This window comes from Pongo pygmaeus, chromosome 18 (genome assembly GCF_028885625.2).
Source record: "Pongo pygmaeus isolate AG05252 chromosome 18, NHGRI_mPonPyg2-v2.0_pri, whole genome shotgun sequence".
Lineage (NCBI taxonomy): Eukaryota > Metazoa > Chordata > Mammalia > Primates > Hominidae > Pongo > Pongo pygmaeus.
Genome location: NC_072391.2, coordinates 31,134,650 through 31,160,887, shown reverse-complemented (window position 1 = coordinate 31,160,887; position 26,238 = coordinate 31,134,650). Strand labels below are relative to the sequence as shown.

General features: G+C 54.4%; 2 protein-coding genes across 7 annotated transcripts in view; one reads left to right on the top strand and one right to left on the bottom strand.

Moving 5' to 3' along the window:
* Nucleotides 1–4,924, top strand: part of ATP2A1 (ATPase sarcoplasmic/endoplasmic reticulum Ca2+ transporting 1) — a 25,859-nt gene extending 20,935 nt beyond the window's left edge. For 2 of the 3 annotated variants that reach the window (XM_054454397.2, XM_054454399.2), the window contains 8 exons: nucleotides 1,037–1,372; nucleotides 2,324–2,544; nucleotides 2,645–2,847; nucleotides 3,041–3,126; nucleotides 3,239–3,372; nucleotides 3,491–3,608; nucleotides 3,784–3,901; nucleotides 4,632–4,920. In XM_054454397.2, the coding sequence (XP_054310372.1) occupies nucleotides 1,037–1,372; nucleotides 2,324–2,544; nucleotides 2,645–2,847; nucleotides 3,041–3,126; nucleotides 3,239–3,372; nucleotides 3,491–3,608; nucleotides 3,784–3,901; nucleotides 4,632–4,657 (1,242 nt within the window). In that variant the 3' untranslated portion in view covers nucleotides 4,658–4,920. Of the gene's footprint in view, nucleotides 1–1,036; nucleotides 1,373–2,323; nucleotides 2,545–2,644; nucleotides 2,848–3,040; nucleotides 3,127–3,238; nucleotides 3,373–3,490; nucleotides 3,609–3,783; nucleotides 3,902–4,631 lie in introns of all 3 variants that reach the window. The other variant, XM_054454398.2, reaches the window with a different exon arrangement.
* RABEP2 (rabaptin, RAB GTPase binding effector protein 2) lies at nucleotides 4,873–26,238 on the bottom strand. 4 transcript variants are annotated; one of them, XM_054454411.2, is made up of 13 exons: nucleotides 25,995–26,238; nucleotides 25,318–25,530; nucleotides 20,722–20,879; nucleotides 15,201–15,311; nucleotides 14,765–15,115; nucleotides 11,605–11,700; nucleotides 11,409–11,507; nucleotides 9,061–9,216; nucleotides 6,473–6,650; nucleotides 6,321–6,332; nucleotides 6,158–6,213; nucleotides 5,850–5,966; nucleotides 4,873–5,496 (listed from the first exon to the last, which is right to left on the bottom strand). In XM_054454411.2, exons 1-13 carry the CDS (start codon nucleotides 26,053–26,055, stop codon nucleotides 5,395–5,397), a joined length of 1,710 nt encoding a protein of 569 aa, XP_054310386.1. In that variant the 5' UTR covers nucleotides 26,056–26,238; the 3' UTR covers nucleotides 4,873–5,394. The 4 variants fall into 4 exon arrangements, with proteins under 4 accessions (XP_054310386.1, XP_054310388.1, XP_054310387.1 ...); XM_054454413.2 differs by lacking the exon at nucleotides 5,850–5,966; XM_054454412.2 differs by lacking the exon at nucleotides 6,321–6,332.

The following is a 26,238-nucleotide window of genomic DNA, read 5'->3' as shown; positions in this document are numbered from 1 at the left end:
CTCTGGAGGCCGAGGCAGGAGAATCGCTTGAACCTGGGAGGCGGAGGTTGCAGTGAGCAGAGATGGCGCCACTGCACTCCAGCCTGGGCAACAGAGCGAGACTCCATCCCCCGCCCCCCCCCCCAAAAAAAAGACACAATTTGGGGCCACGTGTCAGGGCTCACACCTATAATGCCAGCATTTTGGGAGGCCAAGGCTGGCAGATCACTTGAGGTCAGGAGTTTGAGACCAACCTGGCCAACATGGTAAAACCAAGTCTCTACTAAAATAAAAAAATTAGCCAGGCGTGGTGGTGCACCCTTGTAATCCCAGCTACTCAGGAGGCTGAGGCGGAGAATCGCTTCAACTCGGGAGGTGGAGGTTGCAGTGAGCTGAGATCATGCCATTGCCACTGCACTCCAGCATGGGTGACACAGCAAGAGTCCACCTCAAAAAACAAAAAAAAAAAAAAGGAAAGACACGATTTGGGCTGGGCGTGGTAGCTTACGCCTGTAATCCCAGCACATTGGGAGGCCGAGGCTGGAGGATCTGTTGAGCCCAGGAGTTTGAGACCAGCCTGGGCAACATAGCGAGATCCTTTCTCTACTAAAAATTAAAAAAAAAAAATTAGCTGGACATGTTGGTGCATGCTTGTAGTCCCAGCTACTTGGGAGGGTGAGGTAGGAGGATTGCTTGAGCCTGGTAGATTGAGGCTGCAGTGAGCTATGATCACACCGTTGCACCACTGCACTCCAGCCTGGGTGACAGAGCAACACCCTGTCTCAAAAAAAAAAAGATACGATCTGGACCCATGATGGGCCTGGCACCATCGGCACCTGCAGGTGCTTAGATGAATGAGACATTTCCTGCCTCTGAGCTTCCAAGGCCCCACTGAGGTCTGACACCAGGCCCTGAGGCTGCAAGCCCAGGGTTCAGGCTTCCCACCACCCGCCACCACTTCCTGACCTTTCACCCCATCCCCACCCCCCACCAGCTTCCTCCAGGGGAGTTTTCCAGATCTCCACCTGACCTGTGGCTCTCTGCTGTATCTCCCCAGACGGACCTGACATTCGTGGGTGTAGTGGGCATGCTGGACCCTCCGCGCAAGGAGGTCACGGGCTCCATCCAGCTGTGCCGTGACGCCGGGATCCGGGTGATCATGATCACTGGGGACAACAAGGGCACAGCCATTGCCATCTGCCAGCGAATTGGCATCTTTGGGGAGAACGAGGAGGTGGCCGATCGCGCCTACACGGGCCGAGAGTTTGACGACCTGCCCCTGGCTGAACAGCGGGAAGCCTGCCGACGTGCCTGCTGCTTCGCCCGCGTGGAGCCCTCGCACAAGTCCAAGATTGTGGAGTACCTGCAGTCCTACGATGAGATCACAGCCATGGTGAGAGGCCCCAGGTGGCTGCGGCCTTAGTGTCCACGGAGATGACCAGATGACTGTGCTGGGGAGAGTGGGGCCCAGGGCAGGAGGGCCCTGGTAAGATGGAAGAAGGGTGGGGATTGAGACCCCGAAGGAAGAGTCTGGAGGATTTGTGGGCTGGGCCTGGCACTTTGGGAGGCTGAGGTGGGCGGATCACTTGAGCAGGAGTTTGAGACCAGCCTGGGCAACATAGCAAGACCTCATCTCTACTAAAACAAAACTTTAAAAAAATAAATTTAGCCTCACAGTGGCACATATTTGTGGTCCTAGCTACTTGGGAGCCTGAGGTGGGAGGATCACTTGAGCACAGTTTGAGGGTGCAGTGAGTTATGACTGCACCACTGCACTTCAGCCTGGGCAATAGAGTGAGACCCTGTCTCAAAAAAACGAAAAAAAAAAAAAAGCTGGGCGCAGTGGCTCATGCCTGTAATCCCAGAACTTAAGGAGACTGAGGCAGGCAGATCATCTAAGGTCAAGAGTTTGAGACCAGCCTGGACAACATGGCAAGACCCCATCTCTGCCAAAAAATACAAAAATTGGCCGTGCGTGGTGGCACATGCCTGTAGTCCCAGTTACTCAGGAGGCTGAGACAAAAGAACTGCTTGAACCTGGGAGGCGGAGGTTGCAGTGAGCCGAGATTGCACCACTGCATTCCAGCCTGGGCGACAGAGTGAGACTCCGTCTCAAAAAACAAAGTGTGCCGATCTTTGTTCTAAACTGAGCTTTTGGCCAAGTGTGGTGGCTCATGCCTGTAATCCTAACACTTTGGAAGGTTGAGGCAGAAGGATTGCTTGAGCCCAGGAGTTCAAGATCAGCCTGGGCAACACAGTGAGACCTCATCCCTAAAATAAAAACTTTTTTAAAAAGGAGGGATGTGTGAAGGTGCCCTAAGCCCACCTCCTCCTCCTCCCTCAGACAGGTGATGGTGTCAATGATGCCCCTGCCCTGAAGAAGGCCGAGATTGGCATTGCCATGGGATCCGGCACCGCCGTGGCCAAGACTGCCTCCGAGATGGTGCTGGCCGACGACAACTTCTCCACCATCGTAGCTGCTGTGGAGGAGGGCCGCGCCATCTACAACAACATGAAGCAGTTCATCCGCTACCTCATTTCCTCCAATGTGGGCGAGGTGGTCTGGTGAGCAGCTGGGTGGGCGTCCAGGAGGAAGCCGGGGTCAGGGTGGGGTGGCTGCAGGTCTGGGAGGCAGGACAGAGATGTGACCACCTCCTTCCCGCAGCATCTTCCTGACTGCTGCCCTGGGGCTGCCTGAGGCCCTGATCCCGGTGCAGCTGCTGTGGGTGAACTTGGTGACCGACGGGCTCCCAGCCACAGCCCTGGGCTTCAACCCACCAGACCTGGACATCATGGACCGCCCCCCCCGGAGCCCCAAGGAGCCCCTCATCAGTGGCTGGCTCTTCTTCCGCTACATGGCAATCGGGGGTGAGCTGGAGGGGTTCCTCGATCCTCCTCAACCCTTGGGACTAACCCCCTCTCTGGGACACCAGCTCCCCCACGCAGGCGCTGAGAGGGTCTTCTTCCTTGGCCAGCCTGTCCATGGCCACTTGAGGCCCTCAACCCTCGATGCCCCCTATCTCCCCAGCCCTGACCCCCGACTCCCCTCTCTCCACCACAGGCTATGTGGGTGCAGCCACCGTGGGAGCAGCTGCCTGGTGGTTCCTGTACGCTGAGGATGGGCCTCATGTCAACTACAGCCAGCTGGTAGGAGGAGGCCACAGAGGAGGGGACCAGGAGGGTGCGGGGATGCAGGAGGGTACCAGGAGGGTGGCATGGAGGTGGCCCTGGACCTCAGTCTCCCGTACCTTCCCTGCAGACTCACTTCATGCAGTGCACCGAGGACAACACCCACTTTGAGGGCATAGACTGTGAGGTCTTCGAGGCCCCCGAGCCCATGACCATGGCCCTGTCCGTGCTGGTGACCATCGAGATGTGCAATGCACTGAACAGGTGGGGGCCCCCCAGCTACGCCCACCACCCTCCCCTGAGGCCACTGCCCACGTCCTCCACTGTGCCGCCTGCCTCCTTCCTCCTCACTGTGCCTTCTCCCTCCCCTTCCCCTCTGCAGCCTGTCCGAGAACCAGTCCCTGCTGCGGATGCCACCCTGGGTGAACATCTGGCTGCTGGGCTCCATCTGTCTCTCCATGTCCCTGCACTTCCTCATCCTCTATGTTGACCCCCTGCCGGTGAGGTTTCTTCCGCCCAGGGCCACCCACCCCAGCACTGGGGAGCCCACGGCGGGCCCATGACCACTCCCACCAGGGGCGCCGATGCGGGAGACTGGTGGGAGTGGGCTGGGCAGTGCTGGTCTCTGGCTCCCTCCCCACCCCCTCCTGAGAGGGCGCTTGTCCCCTGCCCCAGATGATCTTCAAGCTCCGGGCCCTGGACCTCACCCAGTGGCTCATGGTCCTCAAAATCTCACTGCCAGTCATTGGGCTCGACGAAATCCTCAAGTTTGTTGCTCGGAACTACCTAGAGGGTAAGGAGTGCCCTCTCCGTCCCCAAGCCCTGGCCCCACCACAGCCCCTTCCCCATGACACTGCCCCCGCCCCGCCCCCTACTTTGCAGGTGGTAAGTTTCTCAGCCCTGGCAGGACCCCGTGTCTGCCCTGTTCCCCCTGCGCCTGCAGGGGCCACATCTCCAGGGCAGCCCCACTGCCTCCTCAGCCCCCACAGCCCCTACAGCCCCCATGCCGCCTCCCCGCCTTGATAACGGTGCCTCTTGTCCTCTCTGGCCATAGGATAACTGTTCCCCCTCCTCCATCTCTTTGAGCCCGTGTCACAGGTATCACCCCCTTCTTGCCCTCAGCCCAGCTGCTGTGCCCCTGCCACCCGCGCCCCCTCAGCCCCTTGCGCATCGCATACAAGGTCACTCGCGCTCGCAGCTCCACCTGGAGCCATTGCCACTGCTGCTGCTGCGCTTCCAGTCAGGGTGGGCCACTGGCCTCCCACTGGGCGTCAGTTCGGCTCCCAGGCCCTGGGCAGTGCCAGCCTCTGGGCCCATCTGCTGCGCTGCGTTGCGCTGGCTGTGTGCTGGGCTGTCTTTGCTGTGGGGGGGCGGGGTGTCTGGGGACGCAGGTGAGTAGGGGAGGAACTGGTAGGGTGGTAAGCTTCTGAGCCTCCAGGTAAGTGCGTGCCTGGGAGATGCACCTGCGAGGGACCTCGCTGTCCTCCCGCCGCCTGCCTCATCCTTTCTCTTTCCCCTTCCAGATCCAGAAGATGAAAGAAGGAAGTGAACATCCTTTTGCTCTGTCCTCCCCACCCCGATAGTGACGCATCTTCAGGCAGAGCTGTGGCACAGACCCCTGTCCCGTCCCCCACACCCCTGTCATGTGTCTGTTTATAAACACGTCCCCTTCCCTTTCCTTCCCCCTCGGCCACCCGCCTCCCTCTCAACCTTGTAAATTCCCCTTCCCAACCCCGAGGGGCTTGCAGGGACAAGGCGACCGACTGCGCTGAGCTGCTTATTTATTGAAAATAAATGACGGAAAAGTCTTGCCTTGCCTCTGTGCAAGCTTGGAGGCCTGGGTCGCCGCTGTGGACAAGCGTCTTAGTGTCATGCAGACCAGAAGGCAGCTGCCTGTCCCAGGGCCGGGGCCCACCTCACTACCTCTGATGGGGACTCCCAGCCCCCATGGCTCGGCTGTGCCCTGGGCAAGGGACAGGCTGGGGGCAGGGGAGGGCTGAAGCCCAGGAGGCAGCACAGCAGCCAGAAAGCCGCAGGCCTGAGCCTGCACCTTTGGTTCCGGGAGGGGCTTGGGCCCCTCACCCAGGTGTGATCCCTGAGAACAGGAGGCCCAGCCACCCTGGGAGGAGGCGCTGGAGGGCGGGGCAGTGGTGGCCCCCGTCAGTCCCCTCAACCCCAGGCTCAGGGACGGTGGAGAAGCCATCCAAGACCCCAGAGCCAGGCCTCATGGTTCTGGAGTGGGGAAAGGCGTCTTTCCCAGGGTGGGGGTGGGGACATCCTGACCCCTCAGGTATCCTTGATGTCCCTGACGTCTGTGAGTGGCGCCTCATCCATGATGCTGTGCACTTGCTCCAGGGTCTCAGCCTGGCGGATCCGCTCTAGGCGCACCTGCCGGGTCGGATGAGGGGAGCAGAGTGCACTTGGTGGGGAAACGCAGCCCCTACCCCACCTGCCAGCCCCCAAGGGCAGGGCCTGGGACCAGCGGACCCAGGGGCCACCTCTGTGGGGCTGACACCACAAATGCCCTGAGCGTCCACCATGCCCTGTACTGAGGGCTTCAGGTGACTGACCAAGGCTCACACGAGAGTTTCAGGGTTTTTTGAGTAATAGCTCAGGACAGGACCATGCCAGCCCCAGGAGGAAGAAAGGACTCCCCTAACCAGGGAACTGTCCTTGCAAGACCCAGGAGAGGTCACCTGGAGTGGAGCCAGTCAGCCTGGCGGGGCTGGGACAGGCCATACCTGCAGGGCCTGGGACAGTCGCACGAAATCCCTCTGCACCTGCTCACTGGTCTCCAGCTCTGCCTGCAGCCGCAGCACCTTGGCCCTCTGTTCTGAGAGGAGGTCTGGGAGCTGGGGCTGCGGGGACAGACACCACACTGAGCTGGGCCTGGCTCGGCCTGGACCAGATGGGAGGGTGCATGGCCAGCAGTTGCCCCAGGGCTTCCTCCCACCTGGCCTGAGGGAGACACAGAGGGCGGGAGGGGTGGGGGAGGGTCTTTTCCACAGCTGGGTCCCTCTCCTCCCAGTCCCCCTGCCCTCCCCCTCACCTTGCTCTGTTCCTGCTGCACCCGCTCCATCTCCGTCCTCAGGCTGCACAGGGAGGCTGGGAAGTCAGGGCAGGGGGAGACGTCAGGGCCATGCCCTCTCCCTTTCCCCACCTAGCCCAGCCAGGGTGGGCGATCCCCAAGATCACCTCCAGCACACACTCACCCTCCAGCACCTCTGTGGGAAGGAAAGAAAGAGAGGTCAAGGCCAGCCTCTCTCCCCTCCCCACTGCTGCCCATGCCTGGGCCCCGGTGGCTCCCTGCAGGGCCGACAGGGGCCCTGGGCTCGGGGCTGGGGGCTCGTGCCCCTCCCCTCACCTGTCTCCTCCCGCTGCACCCTCAGCTGCCCCTCCAGGCTGGCCCTGGCCGCTGTCTCCTCCTCCAGAGCCTCCCGCAGCGTCACGATCTCGATCCGCAGGCGCTCGGCCCCGTGCTCCTGGGCCTGCAGCTGGGCCCTCGCCTCCTGCCGCGTGCGGCACAGCAGCTGCTGCAGCTCCTGGAAGGGACGGAGGAGTCACCTGCTGGACCGGGGCAGGAGGGCAGGAGGGCAGGGGCCACCAGCCAGACGGGGATTGTGGGGAGGAACGGGGAAGGGAGGATGGAAGCAAACGGCTAAAGCCGGGAAGAGGCCAAAATGCCCATTGTCTGGGAGGAGGACAGGTGCGCTCCAGCCCAGCGGAGGAAGCTCAGGACACACGACCATGCCCCACACCATGGAGGGCGCTCAGGAAGAGTTCCAACCATAAAGTTCAGCAGATTACCTACAGCAAGAGCCCCTTGCCAGGCGCAGTGGCTCACGGCTGTAATCTCAGTACTTTGGGAGGCTGAGGTGGGCGGATCACGTAAGGTCAGGAGTTCGAGACCAGCCTGGCCAATATGGTGAAACTCCGTTTCTACTAAAAATACAGAAAATAGCCGGGCGTGGTGGTGCGCGCCTGTAGTCCCAGCTACTCGGGAGGCTGAGGCAGAAGAATCGCTTGAACCCAGGAGGCGGAGGTTGCAGTGAGCCGAGATCGTGCCACTGCACTCCAGCCTGGGCGACAGAACAAGACTCCATCTCAAACAGAAACAAAAACAAAAACAAACAACAACAACAACAACAAATTAGCCAGTTGGCGGCCTGCGTCTGTAATCCCAGCTACTCAGGAGGCTGAGGCAGGAGAATTGCTTGACCCAAGGAGATGGAGGTTACAGTGAGTCGAGATGGTGCCACTGCACTCCAGCTGGGGCGACAGAGCAAGACTCTGTCTCAAAAAATAAAAATAAAATAAAATAAACTCTTTTGTAAAGCTCAAGAACAATGAAAGTTAAGCACTGCACTGTGCATGTGATGAAAACACCAAAGACAGCAAGGGCAAAGCAGAGTCAAGGAATGGGGAGGAGGTGCCCGGAAGTGGACAGATCTCAGGGTGGGGAAGGCACCCCACGGATCTTTTTTTGTTTTTTGCCTTTTTTTTTTTTTTTTTTTTTTTTTTTGAGACAGGGTCTCACTCTGTGGCCCAGGATGGAATGTAGTGGCATGATCACAGCTCACTGTAGCCTCAACCTCCCAGGCTCAAGCGTCCCGCCTCAGACACTTGAGTTGCTGGGACTGCAGGTGGAGGCCACCACACCCGGCTAATTTTTGTATTTTTTGTAGAGGCAGGGTCTCAACTATGTTGCCCAGGCTGATCTTGAACTCCTGGACTTGAGTGATCCTCCTGCCTCAGGCTCCTAAGTAGCTGGGACTATAGGCGCAAGCCACCAAGCCCAGCTAATATTTTTCTTCTTATTTTTTGTAGAGACAGGGTCTTGCTTTGTTGCCCAGGCTGGTCTTGAACTCGTGGGCTCAAATGATCCTCCTGCCTCTGCCTTCCAAACTGCTGTGATTACAAGCGTGAGCCACTGCGCCCAGCCACCAAGTGATCTATTTCTAATCAATTTATTAATAAGCCATATTATTATTATTGAGATGGAGCCTTGCTCTCTCGCCAAGGCTAGAGTGCAGTGGCGCGATCTTGGCTCACTGCAACTTCCGGCTCCCAGGCCAAGTGATTCTTCTGCCTTAGCCTCCCGAGTAGCTGGGATCATAGGCACGAGCCACCACGCCCAACTAAAGTTCTTTTTTTTTTGAGACAGAGTTTCACTCTTGTTGACCAGGCTGGAGTGCAATGGCGCGATTTCGGCTCACTGCAACCTCCGCCTCCTGGGTTCAATCGATTCTCCAGCCTCAGCCTCCCGAGTAGCTGGGATTACAGGTGCCTGCCAACACACCAGGCTAATTTTTGTATTTTTAGTAGAGATGGGGTTTTGCCATGTTGGGCAGGCTGGTCTCGAACTCCTGACCTCAGGTGATCCACCCACCTTGGCCTCCCAAAGTGCTGGGATTACAGGCGTAAGCCACCGCGCCCAGCCCCAACTAATTTTTTTGTATTTTTAGTAGAGACGGGGTTTTACCATGTTGGCCAGGCTGGTCTCAAATTCCTGACCTCAAGTGATCCGCCCGCCTCAGCTTCTCAAAGTGCTAGGATTACAGGTTTGAGCCATCACGCCTGGCTAATAAGCCATATTATTAAGAAATTAAGTTGACAAAGGCCAGGCATAGATCCATGATGGCAGCTTGCTACAAACCAAAGATTATGATAAATTCAATCTTGTGGCTCGCGTGTCACTTAAAAATAGCAAACCAACCAAATGACTGCTTCCTTCCTGCCAAGCATTCTGTTAATTCATTTCCTTTTGATGCCAATGCTGGAAAGCGTGTATGGTTCCATTTCTCAGATGAGGAAACTGAGCCTTAGAGAAGGCAAATGAGTTGGCCAAGCAAATACACAGCACCCTGGCTGGTCCTGACCAATGCTCTGCCTGCCTGGGGAGGAGGGGCCCTCACGGTGGCTCCAGGCTCTCAGTGCCCACACTCAGCTTACTGGCACAGAGCTGGGCAGTGATTCCTCCTCTCCCTGCTCCTGCTGCGGGCCCTGGGGGGCTGAGGATGGCAGCTGCTCGGCCCGGAGCCCTTGGTTTTCCTCATTCAACCGCTTTACCTCGTGGTGCAGGCACTTGTGGGTGGTGACCAGCTCCGCCTGTGGATGGACAGTTAGTACAAGGCAATGAAAAGGACACGGCGTCTCTAGTCCCTAGGAGGCCAAACCTCCTTGAACCCTCCTCCCAGACTGACAGCAAGAGAGCCCATACCCTCTCTGCTCCTAAGCAAGGAAGGAGCACTTTTTGCTACCAAGCTCTTCAGACACCCCTGTCCCTGCTAACACGCAGATTACAGGCTGCTGCCAGGGCCCAAACCAGGTATTTTACTTGGTATATATACATATATATATATATATGTATATATATATTTATATATTTTATATATTTTTATATATACACACAAATATTTAAATATATATAAATTTATAATATTTACAGTATTATATATAAATTATATATATAATATATGTAATATATAAATATACAAATTTAAAAAATATATATTTTTTTGAGACAGTCTCCTTCTGTCACCCAGGCTGGAGTGCAATGGAGTGATCTCGGCTCACTGCAACCTCCACCTCCCGGGTTCAAGCAATTCTCCTGCCTCAGCCTCCCAAGTAGCTGGAATTACAGGCGCCCACCATCACGCCTGGCTAATATTTGTACTTTTAGTAGAGACAGGGTTTCACCATGTTGGTCAGGTTGGTTTCAAACTCTTGACCTCAGATGATCCACCTGCCTTGGCCTCCCAAAGTGCTGGGATTACAGGCGTGAGCCACCGTGCCCGGCCCATATATATTTTTAAAACCTTAAAGTAGTTGCCAACTCTAAAAATTAAGAGACAAGCCAGGCGTGGTGCCACACACATATAATCCTGGCCATCGGGGAGGCCAAGGTGGGAGGGTCACTTGAGGCCAGGAGTTTGAGACCAGCCTGGGCAACATAGTGAGACCCCGACTCTACAAAAAAATTTACAAATTAGCTGGGCATGGTGGTGTGAGCCTGTAGTCCCAGCCACTCAGGAGGCTGAGGCTGCAGGATTGCTTGAGCCCAGAAAGTTGAGGCTTCAGTGAGCTATGATTGCACCACTGCACTCCAGCCTGGCCAGCCTGGGCGACAGAGCAACACACCATTTCTTAAAAAAAAAAACAGGAGGCCGGGCTCGGTGGCTCACACCTGTAATCCCAGCACTTTGGGAGGCCGAGACAGGTGGATCACGAGGTCAGGAGATCGAGACCATCCTGGTTAACACGGTGAAACCCCGTCTCTACTAAAAATACAAAAAAAAAAAATTAGCCGGGTGTGGTGGTGGGCGCCTGTAGTCTCAGCTACTCAGGAGGCTGAGGCAGGAGAATGGCGTGAACCTGGAAGGCAGAGCTTGCAGTGAGCCGAGATCGCACCACTGCACTCCAGCCTGGGTGAAAGAGAGAGATTCCGTCTCAAAAAAAAAAAAAAAAAAAAAAAAAAAAAAAACGCAAATATTCATATTTTTGGTTCTCTTGAAAAATCAGAAAATCTGACAGCAGGAAACCTGTGTTCCTAGGTGGCCACAGTCAGCAGAGCCCAGAGGCAGGAGCCCCTTGCAGGGGCCTCTGGTTCCAGGCCGCCTACTGCCCTCCTAACCTCCTGCCCTACACCTGGCCCTGTTCAATCACGTATATCTCCTCCCCAGTCTTTGTCGGTATGTGATTTGCTTTTTTTTTTTCTTTGAGACAGTTTTGCTTTCACCCAGGCTGAAGTGCGATGGCATGATCTCGGCTCACTACAACCTCTGTCCCCCGGGTTCAAGCGATTATCCTGCCCAGCCAAGTAGCTGGGATTATAGGAGCCCACCACCATGCCCAGCTAATTTTTGTATTCTTAGTAGAGATGGGATTTCCCTGTGTTGGCCAGGCTCAAACTCCTGACCTCAGGTGATCCAACCGCCTAGGCCTCCCAAAGTGCTAGGATTACAGGTATGAGTCACCTTGCCCAGTCAGATTTGATTTTAATCCTCATGACTCTGCAAACTAGGCCCCATTATGTCAGTTTTATAGATGGTGAGGCAGAGGCTGGGAGTCTGGGATTAGCTCAAGATCAAACAGCTCTGTGTGGCTGCAGGGGCCCTGTTTTGGCCATGGCACCAGCTGCCCCAAAACCCTCTTACCTACCTGGCACCGGTTGCAGGGTGTGGCCTGAGCAGCTGGGGACAGGACAGGTTCCTTGACTTCCCACGTGCCCCCTTCCACCACATGCAACTGATTCCTGCTGGACTCCTCGCCCTCCTGCCCCGGGGCCCCCAGGTACTCACCATCTGCAGCTGCACCCGCTCCTGGGCCTGGCTCACGGTCCCTTGCAGGGTCCGCAGCAGCTGCTCTGCGTTCTGGACCTGGGCCAGGAGCACCTGCATCTGGGTTGGAGGGAGGGCGAAAGTGAGAGCAAGGGCATGTCAGGGGGCGGCAGGTAGCCAGAGGCTGGCTGGGGCTGCAGCGGCGGCAGGGACCCACCTGCTTCGCACAGTCCTCGTTGCTCCGTCTCAGGCCCTCTTGGAGCTCGTCCCGCTCGCGACTGACGCTCTCCAGGTCCTTCTGCAGCTGTCGGCCCTGCCACAGACCCTGCCTTCAGCCTGCATCTCCCGGGAACTTGGCCCCCCTCACCACACTTCTCGTGGCCCACCTCTGCAGGGAGGTGCCCTCATCCACACAGCCTGTCGAGTTACAGGCCCAGCCATCCATTCTCTTCCCTTCACTCCCCACCCATCAGCAGGCCCTGCCAGGTCCACCTCCAAAGTGGATTCCACAGGACCGGGTGCAGTGGCTCACGCCTGTAATCCCAGCACTTTGGGAGGCCGAGGTAGGTGGATCATTTGAGGTCAGGAGTTCAAAACCAGCCTGGCCAACATGGTGAAACCCCCGTCTCTACTAAAAATACAAAAAATTAGCCGGGCGTGGTGGCGGGACACCTGTAATCTCAGCTACTCGGGAAACTGAGGCAGGAGAATCACTTAAACCCAGGAAGCAGAGAGGTTGCAGTGAGCCGAGGTTGTGCCACTGCACTCCAGCCTGGGTGACAGAGTGAGACTCCATCTCAAAAAAAAAAAAAAAAAAAAAAAAAAACAGGGCCAGGCATGGTGGCTCATATAATCCCACCACTTTGGGAGGCTGAGGTGGGCAGATCACCTGAGGTCAGGAGTTCAAGACCAGCCTGACCAATATGGTGAAACCTTGTCTCTACTAAAAATACAAAAAAAGTAGTTGGACATGGTGGCAGGCCCCTGTAATCCCAGCTACTGGGGAGCCTGAAGCAGGAGAATCGCTTGAACCTGAAAGACAGAGGTTGCAGTGAGCCAAGATCAGGCCACTGCACTCCAGCCTGGGTGACAGGACAGGACTCCATCTTAAAAAAAGTGGATTCCAGCCCGGCATGGTGGCTCATGCCTGTAATCCCAGCACTTTGGGAGGCCGAGGTGGGTGGATCACAAGGTCAGGAGATCGAGACCATCCTGGCTAACACGGTGAAACCCAGTCTCTACTATAAACACAATTAGTCAGGAGTGGTGGTGGGCGCCTGTAGTCCCAGCTACTCGGGAGGCTGAGGCAGGAGTATGGTGTGAACCCGGGAGGCGGAGCTTGCAGTGAGCCGAGATCACACCACTGCACTCCAGCCTGGGTGACACAGCGAGACTCCATCTCAAAAAAAAAAGTGGATTCCATATCCACCCATTTTTTCCTGTCTCTGCGGCCATCCCCTGGTCCAAGGTACCACCTTCCTGTGCACCAGTCCCAGCCTCTCAGCTTCTCCTGTGGCCCCGACCCCAACACAGGCCCAAGTAAGCTTTCTTTTTTTTTTTGAGATGGGATCTCACTCTGTGACCCAGGCTGGAGTGCAGTGGCACACAATCTCGGCTCACTGCAGCCTCGACCTCCTGGGCTCAAGCAACCCTCTCATCTCAGCCTCCCGAAGTAGGCTGGATCATAGGCGTGTGCCACTGTGCCCAGCTACTTTTTTGTATTTTTTTGTAAGACAGGGTTTCATCATGTTGCCCAGGCTGGTCTCAAACTCCTGGGCTCCAGCATTCTGCCCGCCTCAGTGTCCCAAAGTGCTGAGATTACACGCGTGAGCCACTGCACCTGGCCCCAAGTAAGCTTTTGAAAGCCTGGAGCCGGGAGGCTTCTCCCTTGCTTAACCCTGCAGGTGCTTCCCACGTCTCCTAAGATGCACAATGCACAACAGGCCCCCAAGGTCGGACTCATGTGGCCCTGCCTTTCTTTCTGTTCTCCTCTTCTCTCCTCCCCGGTGGCCTTCCTGTTCCTCAGACACACTGTGGTCTCTCCATCCTCAGGGCCTTTGAACTCACAGTTCCTTGTGCCCCGGTTTTTTTTTTCTTTTTTTGAGACAGAGTTTCTCTCTGCTTCTCTTGTTGCCCAGGCTGGAGTGCAATGGCGTGATCTCGGCTTACCACAACTTCTGCCTCCTGGGTTCAAGCGATTCTCCTGCCTCAGCCTCCCAAGTAGCTGGGATTACAGGCATGTGCCACCATGCTCGTCTCCATGTTGGTCAGGCTGGTCTTGAACTCTCAACCTCAGGTGATCTGCCTACCTCGGCCTCCCAAAGTGCTGGGATTACAGGAGTGAGCCACCGCGCCCGGCCTGCCCCGGTCTTTAAGAGCACTTCCTCCCACCATCTGGGTCTCAGTTCCAGCCTGAACCCGGGTCAGTCTCCCTCACTGCCAGTCTCTATCCTATAACCCCAGTTTTTTTCCTCTGGGCATCTCCCTGGTGACAATATCTTCCCCATGCATCCATGTGCATTTTTTTTTAAAGCACCTTTATTGAGTTATAATTTCTTTACCATATAATTTACCCATGTGAAATGTACAACTCATTTTTTGTATCACATTATTATTATTATTACTATTTTGAGACAGAGTTTCACTCTCGTTGCCCAGGATGGAGTGCAATGGCGCGATCTCGGCTCACTGCAACCTCCGCCTCCCCTGTTCAAGCGATTCTCCTGCCTCAGCCTCCTGAGTAGCTGGGATTACGGGCATGCGCCACCACGCCCAGCTAATTTTTGTATTTTTAGTACAGATGGGGGGGTTTCACCATGTTGTCCAGGTTGGTCTCAAACTCCTGACCTCAGGTGATCCACCCACCTCGGCCTCCCAAAGTGCTGGGATTACAGGCATGAGCCACCGCACCCGGACTTTTTTTTTTTTTTTTTTGAGACAGGTTCTCACTCTGTGACCCAGGCTGGAGTGGGTGGCACGATCTCGGTTCACTACAACCTCGATCTCCCGGGCTCAAGAGATCCTCCTGCCTCAGCCTCCCAAGTAGCTGGGACTACAGGTGTATATTTGGCTTTTTTTTTTTTTTTTTTTAACTTTTATAAAGAGACAGGGTCTCACTATGTTGCCCAGACTGGCCTTGAACTCCTAGCTGCAAACAGTCTTCCCACCCAGCTTCCGAGTGGCTGGGATGGCAGGTGTGAGCCACCACACCTGGCCCCTATGCATGTTTACATCTGCCTGCCTTCACTAGGAGGCGGGCCTCTCTTCTCCCTGTGGAACCTCTGGCTCTAGCTCTGGGTCTGAACACAGGTGGTGCAGGGGAAGCATCCAGCGGAGAGGGGGATGGTACACCCCACCACCCTGCCCACAACACTCACCTCCATCTGCAGCTGCTCCCACTGAGTGTCTGGGACGAGCTGGTAGCCAGGAGGGGGCAGGTAGATGCCCTCGGGAACCAGGGTGCCCGTAGACACCAGCGAGGCCGTCTCTTCCTGTTCAGGGCTCAGGCCCTGGCGGCTTCGGGGCAGGGAGGAGCTGCTGCCGACCCCACCGCCAAGGGAGAAGGAGGAGATGGAGGCGCTGTCATCGCAGTTGTGAGCGAAGGCCTCAGCTGCTGGACCCCCATCTCCACTCAGCTCCTCCAGAGGCTCCAGCGGGGGCGATGGGTCCCGGGACAGGGGCAGCAACTCCGTGGAGCCGTGCAGGGAAGGGACATGCTGGGGACGTCTCTAGGGAAGGGGGCAGGGAAGAGGCTGGGGGGCCAGGGTCCTCTGGCACCCCTCCTTCCCCAGCGCCCCCCAGCCGCGCCCTCACCTGGATCTCCTGAATCAGCTCCTCAGCCCTCAGCAGCTTTGCTTTCAGCTCCTCGATCTCCTTCTCCATGGGCAGTACGATCTCCCGCAGCTTCTCCGAGTCCTCGTGGGCCTGGAGGGAGTGGGGTATGGCAGCAATAGCTCCCCCTCTCGAGTGCTGAAGCCCCGGGTCTGTTCAGAGCTTCCTCTCCAAGCACATCAGCTCTCCTAATCCTCCCTAGAAGGTGCTGTCCACCCTCATTCCAGAGGTAAGAACACAGAGGCTCTAGAAGCTTCCACGACTTGCCCCAGGACATAAGGGCGAGGATGAAGGTCACGACTTCTTCCTGTGGCCCTGTCACTCACCATATCTTCCTTCTCCAACATCCATTTTTTTCTTTCGTCATAGAACTTTACCTTTTTTTTTTTTTTTTGAGATGGAGTCTTGCTCTGTCACCCAGGCTGGAATGCAGTGGCACGATCTCGGCTCACTGCTACCTCCGCCTCCTGGGTTCAAGCCATTCTCCTGCCTCAGCCTCCCCAGTAGCTGGGATTACAGGCACGCACCACCATGCCCAGCTAATTTTTGTATTTTTAGTAGAGATGGGGGTTTCACCACGTTGCCCAGGCTGGTCTCGAACTCCTGACCTCGTGATCCGCCTGCCTTGGCCTCCCAAAGTGCTGGGATTACGGGCTTGAGCCACCATGCCTGGCTTTTTTTTTTTTTTTTAAGAGATGAGGTCGGCTGGGCGCGGTGGCTCACACCTGTAATCCCAGCACTTTGGGAGGCCAAGGCAGGCGGATCACAAGGTCAAGAGATCGAGACCATCCTGGCCAACATGGTGAAACCCTGTCTCTATTAAAAGTATAAAAATTAGCTGGGCTTGGTGGCAGGCGCCTGTAGTCCCAGCTACTCGGGAGGCTGAGGCAGGAGAATCGCTTGAACCCGGGAGGCAGGGGTTGCAGTGAGCCGAGATCACGCCATTGCACTCCAGCCTGAGCGACAGAGCGAGATGCCGTCTCAAAAAAAAAAAAAAAAAAAAAAATGAGGTCTCGTTCCGTTGCCCAGGCTGGAGTGCAGTGGTGCAATTGCATCTCACTGTAGCCTTCATCTCCAGGACTCGAGCCATCCTCCTGCCTCAGCCTCCTGATTAGCTGGGACTACAGGCATGTGCACCAATGAGCTAATTTTTGTATTTTTTATGGAGGCAGGATCTTGCTATGTTGCCCAGACTGGTTTTGAACTCCTGGCCTCAAGTGATCCTCCCACCTCAGCCTCCCAAGGTGCTGGCATTACAAGTGTAATTCCCAGTATCTGGGTTGGGATTACACCAATACCCAGCACACTTCACATTGTTAGTTGGGCATGTGGCCTAAATCCTAAAATACCATCCACATTTCTGAGCTTCCTTGCAACTAAACAGATCATCTGGCTAAGTTCCAGCTACTGAGATGGAAACAGATAAGCCAAGGGGACCTTCCAGGACAACTCTTTATTTTATTTGTATTATTATTACATTTTTTTAGATGGAGTCTCACTCTGTTGCCCAGACTAGAGTGGAGTGGCATGATCTCGGCTCACTGCAACTTCTGCCTCCCGGGTTCAAGCGATTCTCCTGCCTCAGCCTCATGAGTAGCTGAGATTACAGGCACTCACCACCACGCCCGGCTAATTTTTGTATTTTTAGTAGAGACGGGGTTTCACCATTTTGGCCAGGCTGGTCTCGAACTCCTGAGACCACCCACCTCGGCCTCCCAAAGTGCTGGGATTACAGGTGTGAGCCACCGTGCCTGGCCCAGGACAACTTTTTTTCTTTTAATAAGAAGTTTCATTCTTGTTGCCCAAGCTGGAGTGCAATGGCACTATCTCTGCTCACTGCTACCTCTGCCTCCCAGATTCAAGTGATTCTCCTGCCTCAGCCTCCCAAGTAGCTAGAATTACAGACGCACGCCACCACGCCCAGCTTATTTTTTTGTATTTTTAGTAGAAGGGGGTTTAACCATGTTGGCCAGGCTGGTCTCGAACTCCTGAGACCACCCACCTTGGCCTCAAATGATCCGCTCGCCTCGGCCTCCCAAAGTGCTAGGATTACAGGTGTGAGCCACCGTGCCTGGCCTAGGACAACTCTTCAAAGGAAGAGGGTGTGCCTTTCTTTATTCCTCCTTCTCCTTCTTTTTGCTGGCTGGAATGTGGACATGATTGCTGGCACTCAAGCAGTCATCTTGGACCATGAGGCAATGTGCTACCTATGGCAAAACAGCAATATAGGAGGAGCCTGCTTGACAACTTGTCGAGCTGCTATACCAGTCCTGAAACGTCTACCTCTGGACTTGAAAAAAATAAATTTCTGGGCCGGGTGCAGTGGCTCATGCCTGTAATCCCAGCACTTTGGGAGGCCAAGGTGGGCAGATCACCTGAGGTCAGGAGTTCGAAACCAGCCTGGCCAACATGGCAAAACCCTGTGTGTACTAAAAATACAAAATTAGCCGGGCGTGGCAGTGGGCACCTGTAATCCCAGCTACTCAGGGAGGCTGAGGCATGAGAAGCACTTGAACCCGGGAGGTGGAGGTTGCAGTGAGCCAAGATCGCATCACTGCACTCCAGCCTGGGCGACAGAGTGAGACTCTGTCTCCAAAAAAAAAAAAAAAAAAATTTCTGGCCAAGTGTGGTGGCTCACACCTGTAATCTCAGCACTTTGGGAGGCCAAGGCGGGCCGATCACAAGGTCAGGAGTTCAAGACCAGCCTGGCCAACATGGTGAAAGCCCGTCTCTACTAAAAATACAAAAATTAGCTGGATGTGGTGGTGCGTGCCTGTAATCCCAGCTACTTGGGAGGCTGAGGCAGGAGAATCGCTTGAACCAGGACCCGGGTGCGGAGGTTGCAATGAGCCGAGATGGCGCCACTGCACTCCAGCCTGGGGACAGAGCAAGACTCCGTCTCAAAAAAAAAAAAAAAAAATTATGTCACATTTAAGCCACTGTTAATTTGGGTTTTCAATCACATGCAGCCAAATCTCATCCTGATCGATTTGTTCTCCCACACTCCCATCACCACCATAGAGCTGACCAGATTTTCCCACCTCTTTTCAAGCTTCAGATCCTGCTGATGTTGAGCAACCAACAGCCTCTACATATCTCCACTTATATGTCCCACAGGCTCCTCTAACCGTAGACACCCAAAACAAACCACTCAGGGACGCTGTTCTTCCTGCCACAAACACTCGGTCAGTGAAAACGGCCCTGCTGGCCACAAGTTGTTCAAGGCAGAAATCTGCCAGTCATCCCTGTCCACATCACTCCCTACTTCTAGTTCACACCCTTTTCACTTCTTGAATCACTTGAAATCTTCTCAAGTAAGCTGTTTAATCCTCCAAATCTCTTTTTCTTTTTTGAGATGGAATCTTGCTCTGTTGCCCAGGCTGGAGTGCAGTGGTATGATCTCGGCTCACTGCAACCTCCGTCTCCTGGGTTCAAGAGATTTTCCTGCCTCAGTCTCCCGAGTAGCTGGGATTACAGGTGCCCACCACCATGCCTGGCTAATTTCTGTACTTTTCTGGTAGAGACAGGGTTTCCCCATGTTGGCCAGGCTGGTCTCAAACTCCTGACCTCAAGTGATCTGCCCACCTCAACCGCCCAAAGGGCTAGGATTACAGGCGTGGGCCACCACACCCAGCCCTGATGCTCCCTTCACTGTGTTGGGCAGCTTTCATTGAGCGGGGCCCTTTCCTTTACCAACCTGCGGAGGTGCTCCCTGGGGAACACTCCGGATGCACGGGGCAGCCCGGATGCTGGGAAGATGTGGCTTGAAGGTCTTTGTTTCATGGGCTCCTGTCTTCATCTTTGTCTTTCTAACTAGGTAACTGACACCATCCCTGAGCCTCAGTTTCCTTATGCATGAAATAAGAATATTAATTGAAGTATCTATCTCACAGGTCTGCTGTAGGATCAAATGAAGTAACAATGCAAATTTGCTTTGAAAGATGAAGCGTTTGATAATAAATATGTGCTTCCCATAATTGTTAATAACAGCAATAATAAAGGAGGTGACATATCATAGAGATTAAGAACACTTTCGAACCAGCCTGGGCCGGATGCGGTGGTTCACGCCTGCAATCCCAGCATTTTGGGAGGCGGAAGCGGGCCGATCACTGGAGGTCAGGAGTTCAAGACCAGCCTGGCCAACACGGCGAAACCCCGTCGCTACTAAAAATACAAAAAAATTAGCTGGGCATGGTGGCAGGTGCCTGTAATTCCAGCTATTCGGGAGGCTGAGGCAGGAGAATCACTTGAACCCAGGAGGCAGAGGTGGCAGTGAGTCGATATTGCACCACTGTACTCCAGCCTGGGTGACAGAGCAAGACTCTGTCTCAATAATAAATAAATAAATAAATAAATAAATAAAACCAGTCTGCCTAGACTTTTTTTTTTAAAGAGACAGGGTCTTACTCTGTCACCCAAGCTAGAGTGCAGTGATGCGATCATAGCTCACTACAGGCTTGATTTCTGGCTCAAGTGATCCTCCCATGTCAGCCTCTTGAGTAGCTGGGACTACAGGTGTGCACCACCATGCCCAGCTAATTTAACAAAAAAATTTTTTAGAGATGGGATCTTGCTATGGTGCCCAGGCTGGAGTGCAGTAGTGAGATCATAGCTCACTGCAGCTTCAAGCTCCTGGCCTCAAGCGATCCTCCTGCCTTGGCTTCCCAAAGTGCTGGGATTATAAGCATGAGTTAGTCCTCTGCTTAGATTTTAAAATCTCAACTCCACTCCCTTTTATGTGCGTAAACAGGGGAAGTACTGAATTTCCCTGAGCCTTATCGTACTCATCTGATAAATGGATCTAATAGATCTCCCTTACAGGGAATGGACTGGGGAGGCTGACTCTGTCAAGCACTAAGCACAGTGCCTAAAGCATCAGAGGCATCCTTTTTTAAGACAAAGTCTCACTCTGTTGCCCAGGTTGGAGTGCAGTGGCACAATCTTAGCTCACAGCAGCCTCTGCCTCCTGGGTTCAAGTGATCCTCCTGCCTCAACCTCCTGAGTAGCTGGGATTACAGGTGTGCGCCGCAGGCTAATTTTTGTATTCTGAGTAGAGACACGGTTTCACCATGTTGGCCAGGCTGGTCTTGAACTCCTGACCTCAAGTACTCCACCTGCCTTGGCCTCCCAAAGTGTTGGGATTACAGGCGTGAGCCACTGCACCAAGCCAAGAGGTAACAATATATTACCAAGAGGTAATGTACACCAGGAACAGTCAATATTTAATAACAGTAAGATTTTTTTTTGTTACCCTTAAGTGTAAGTTCCCTTCCCTCTGCACAACTTAATTTTGGAGCTGAGCGAACTTGGTCACCCACTAATAAGGGGCAAGCCAGGACCCTACGGAGCACAGAGCCAAGCTCTCAACAACACCTGGTAACTCTGTGCTATTCCTAGAATCACTGCTGGGTGCCCTGCACCCCATGACCGGGGAATGGGACATCTACAATCCTCAACATCCTTCCAAATCCCAGGGCAGCGGGGAAAACAACCCAACCCCAACCTTTTCCATCTGCTTCTCCAGGGAGTCCAGGGGGTGGGCCCGGGACAGCAGCTGCTTCAGGCGGCCCAGTTCCCGCTCCTTCTCCTCACAGTCCTGCTGCTGCTGCTGTCGCTCCTGCTTCAGGGCAGTGATCTGGGCTTCATAGCTGCTGATGGAGTCTGGTGGGGGAGAGGGAGGGTGGGAGAGAGGGAGGGTCAATGAGCCGGCCCTGCCTGTGGGTGAGCAGGGGACTCTTGATGCACTGACTCTTTCTGTAAGACAATCTACCATAGCAGTTGCCATGGCAGGCTTTGCAGAAATTGACCTGGGCAATCACAGCCTCTCTGTGCATCAGTGTCCTTAGGTGCAAAATGGGGACACTACTGATCATCCTTCTGGTGGCTACAGATTAAATGAGATGACATATCTAAGATAAATAGTGTACAAAAAAAAATAAAAATTAAAAATAGATGAGATGATATAGGCAAGGTGTCCAGCCCTTTCTCAGGCACACAGAAGATATGACACTGTTCCTACTAATATATACCAGGAACAGTCAATATTTAAGAACAGTAAGAATTTTTTTGGTTGTTATTATTATTATTATTATTATTATTATTATTTTGAGACAGAGTCTCACTCTGTCACCCAGGCTGGAGTGCAGTGGCGCAATCTTGGCTCACTGCAACCTCTGCCTCCTGGGTTCAAGTGATTCTCGTGCCTCAGCCTCCTGTGTAGCTGGGATTACAGGCGCCCACCACCACCCCTGGCTAATTTTTCTATTTTTAGTAGAGACAGGGTTTTGCCATGTTGGCCAGGCTGGTCTTGAACTCCTGACCTCAAGCGATCCGCCCACCTTGGCCTCCCAAAGTGCTGGGATTATAGGCGTGAGCCACTGCTCCCAGCCCTTTTTTTTTTTTTTTTTAAATTTTACTTTAAGTTCTAGGGTACATGTGCACAACATGCAGGTTTGTTACATACGTATACACGTGCCATGTTGGTGAGCTGCACCCATAAACTCGTCATTTAGTCATTTACATCAGGTACATCTCCTAATGCTGTCCCTCCCACCTCCCCCCACCCCACCACAGGCCCCTGTTTTTTTAATTTTTGAGAAAGGGTCTCACTCTGTTGCCCAGGTTGAAGTGCAGTGTCACAATCATGACTCACTGCAACCTCAGCCTCTTGGGCTCAAGCAGTCCTCCCACCTCAGTGTCCCGCGTAGCTGGGACTGCAGGCGCACAATAGCACGCCCGGCTAATTTTTGTATTTTTTGTAGAGACGGGGTCTCGCCATGTTGCCCAGGCTGGTCTTGAACTCCTGAGCTCAAGCAATCCTCCCGTCTCAGCCTCCCAAAGTGCTGGGATTACAGGCATGAGCCACCACACCCGGCCCTTAATCGTAGTAATAAATATTTACACTGGATCAGACTCTGAGCTGGGCTCTGGAAATACAGAAATTAATCAAACACAAAGCCTGCCACCGGGAGCTCACAGTCCAATGAAGAGGGCGGCTGTGGCAACAGTTAGGATGCAGTATGGGAAGAGGTACAGGAGAGGACCCTTCCTGGGCTTGGATATCGCAGAGGAAGGAGCCCTCACTCTGCCTGCCTGCCCAGGCAGGAGAGGACAGTGGTAGACAGTGAAGGAGGGAAAGATGCATAAGTTAACAGGATCAGTGTGAGCAGCAGAAGAGCAGCTGGCATGGCTGTGGCATGGTGGGATATGTTGGAGGGACTGGAACAGCGAAGGCGCCCAAGGAGAGACACTGGAAAGGAGGCAGTGGGTGGCCCCCAGGGCCTTGAATGTGATGCCAAGAGGTTTGGAACTTATCCCACAGGTCAGCAGGAGATGGAGGTGATGTTGGATAGAACATAGACTTTTTTTTTTTTAGGAAGTCAGGGCCAGGTGCCGTGGCTCACACCTGTAATCCCAGCACTTTGGGAGGCGGAGGTGGGCAGATCACCTGAGGTCAGGAGTTCGAGACCAGCCTGGCCAACATGGTGAAACCCCGTCTCTACTGAAAACACAAAATTTAACCAGGCGTGGTGGTGGGTGCCTGTAATCCCAGCTACTTGGGAGGCTGAGGCAGGAGAATTGTTTGAACCCAGGAGGCGGAGGTTGCAGTGAGCCGAGATTGTGCCACTGCACTTCAGCCTGGGTGACTGAGCGGGACTCCGTCTCAAAAAACAAAAAAAAACAAAAAAAAGAGAGTCAGGGTCTCCCTCTGTCACCCAGGCTGGAATGCAGTGGTACAATCATAGTTCACTGCAGCCTTAAACTCTTGGGCTCAAGTGAACCTCCCACCTCACCCTCCCAAGTAGCAGGGACCACAGGCACTTGCCACCATACCCAGCTAAGGGTCTCACTTTGGTGCCCAGGCTGGTCTCAAACTCCTGACCTCACTTGAGTAACATGGACTTGTTTGATTTTTGGAAGAACGTGGTAATTTTTTGTATGTATAGATATTGACCTATTATTAATAGTGCACTAACAGTAGAAGTAAAGGTTCAGCTGGGCTGGGCGTGGTGGCTCACGCCTCTAATTCCAGCACTTTGGGAGGCCGAGGTGGGCGGATCACAAGGTCAGGAGATCGAGACTATCCTGGCTAACATGGTGAAACCCCATCTCTACTAAAAATACAAAAAATGGGGCCGGGCGTGGTGGGTCACGCCTGTAATCCCAGCACTCTGGGAGGTGGAGGCAGGCAGATCACGAGGTCAGGAGATTGAGACCATCCTGGCTAACACAGTGAAACCCCGTCTCTACTAAAAATAAAAATAAAAAAAAAATTAGCCAGGCGTGGTGGTGAGCACTTGTAGTCCCAGCTGGTTGGGAGGCTGAGGCAGGAGAATGGCGTGAACCCGGGAGGTGGAGCTTGCAGTAAGCCAAGATCACACCACTGTACTCCAGCCTGGGCGACAGAGCAAGACTCCATCTCAAAAAAAAGAAAAAAAAAAAATTAGCCAGGTGTGGTGGCACACACCTGTAGTCCCAGCTACTTGGAAGGCTGAGGAAGGAGAATCGCTTGAACCCGGGAGGTGGAGTGAGCTGAGACTGCACCACTGAACTCCAGTCTGGGTAACAGAGTGAGACACTGTCTCAAAAAAAAAAAAAAAAATGGTTCAGCTGTTAGGCTGCTTGGTTTCCAATCTTTGGCTGTTTTCCAGCTATATGACCTTGGGCAAGTTATTTAACCTCTCCGGGCCTCAGAGCTTCCTCTGTAAAATGGAGATGGATAATAGTTCCTGCCTCACAGAGTTTGTTATGAAGATTAGTTACTCATAAAGCATTTAGCTCAGTGCCTGGCACATAGTGAGTGCTCAAAACATGCTACCTGGCCAGGCGCAGTGGCTCACACCTGTAATCCCAGCACTTTGGGAGGCCAAGGCAGGCAGATCGTTTGAGCTCAGGAGTTCAAGACCTGTCTGGGTAACATAGAGAGACCCTGTTTCTACAAAAAAATACTAAAAATTAGCCAGGCATGGTGGCTTGCACCTGTAGTCCTGGCTACTTGGGAGGCTGAGGTAGGAGGATCTGCTTGAGCCCAGGAGGTGGAGGTTGCGGTGAGCTGAGATCACACCAGTGTGCTGTGACGCACTCCAGCTTGGGCGACAGAGTGAAACTCTCATTGACTCAAGAAAAAAAAAAAGCTAGCTACTGTTATTATTTAGGACACACCTGGCTTTTCTTATATAGTAGAGATAACAAGTTTCCCTTAATAAATATATGTAAACTTTTTAAATGTGGATCTATTTAAAGAACAAATATTAAGTAAACAGCAGAGTAAGTTGTACAAGGATGTGTCTACATTGCACAGGCACGTGGATCCTGAAATGTGGGAAATACAGCCCCAGAGAAGTCTCCAGCCAGCAGCAGCTGTTAGAAAGGGAAATCGCCTGTTGGGAAGGGAATTTTAGGAAGTTTACTCTGGAAGCCAATGTCAAGGCCAGACTATAGAGGGAGATCTATGAGAAGGTTGGGACAAAAGTCCAGGACAGAGTTGACAAAAGCCCTACCGCAGCAGGGGCATAGCAGTGGGGGCAGCTCTGACATCTGTTTCAGAGTCTCTGGCTTCTGCTAGAGGAAGGAGAGTAGAAAACAGGATCAGCAGCTGGGGCATCTGGGGCCAGAGGAGCAAGTACAAAGAACGTGGGGCGGAGGTGGGGAAGCTGGTGCATGGCGTGGGGTGGAGGGGGGAGTGTCTGGGGAAGGCTAGAGAGCAGAGCATTAGACTCACAGAGACTGGGCCAGGGCTGATTCTACTTCCCAGAAGTCCAGACTAAAATGAGGTTGGTTTGGGGAACTGAGAAGTTTCTCGCCCATCTTCAGGGTTGATCAATCATCAGTGAGGGACAAGAAATGACATGGGACAAGGCAACAGATAGAAGCTGGGAGCTAAACTTAGCTGTAACTGACAGAGCTGCTGCTATCACATGGAGGGAGGGCCTCTATGCAAATTTTAAAAGGGCGGCCCTTCCTCTGGCCCATAGGCATGCCCTGTGCCAGGCAGCGCTGCTAACCTATCCCATAGCTTATCTGTGCCCCCAATCCCTTTCTCGTCATGCACTCCCCAGTATGGGGCTGATGGGGAGTCTAGGTGAGTCCCTCGTCTTACCTTTCAGGATGGCCTGCAGCGAAGCCACCTCCTCTTGGCACTGCCGCTGCACCGCAGCCACAGCCTCGGCCTTCGTGCTCTCGCTCACCTCTGCCACAGCCTTCATGGTTTCCATTTCCGCCAGGGCGCCTGCCAGCTCAGCCCGAAGCCGGCTGAGCTCACCTAACTCGGCCTCACCATTTGCCCCTTCCTGGGGCCGGGAGTCCTCCAGTGCTGTAGGGGACAGGGATCAGCGTCTCTTCCCATCTCTTAACACCCCAGGCCACCTACCGGCTTAGCAAGTCCTGCAACCTAGTACTGTTGCCTTCACCTGGGGCCTCCTTCACCTGGGCCCGCCCGGCTCACCTGGCCCCGCCCATGCCCCGCCCCCTTCCCACTCGCTCCGCCGGGTGCTGCCCACACTCCATCTCTTCGCGGTGGCCAGTTTCACTCAATCCCCTCTTCGGTCCCACTCGGCCCCGCCCTCCTAATGGCCGCGCCCCTTCCTCACCAGCCCCCACCTCGCACCTGTCACTGGCCCTACCCCTTGAATGGCCGGGCCACGCCCCCCTCTGCCGGTGGCTCTAGGCCCCGCCCCTTTCTCCATCACCCTTCTCCACCGCCCATCCGCAGGTGGCTGGCTCAGCCCCGCCCCCAGCTTCACCGTCCCCCGCGTGCAGGGACGCCCCCTCACGTACCAGCCCCCGGCCGCCGCCGCCGCTCATCGTCGTCCGCGGCCACCGGCGCAGCTGCCGCCATTGCCTCAGCGCAAACGGCGGATTCCCGCACTCCCTGGTGACGGAGCGCACCGCTTCCGGGTCCTCTCGGCTGTTTCCGGATCCGCTCGGCTGTTTCCGGATCGGCCCCGGGCTGGAGGCCCCGGACGGAGGATGGGGGGATTGCCGAGCCTCGGCCGAAGATTCCCGAGTCGGCCCCCGGCCC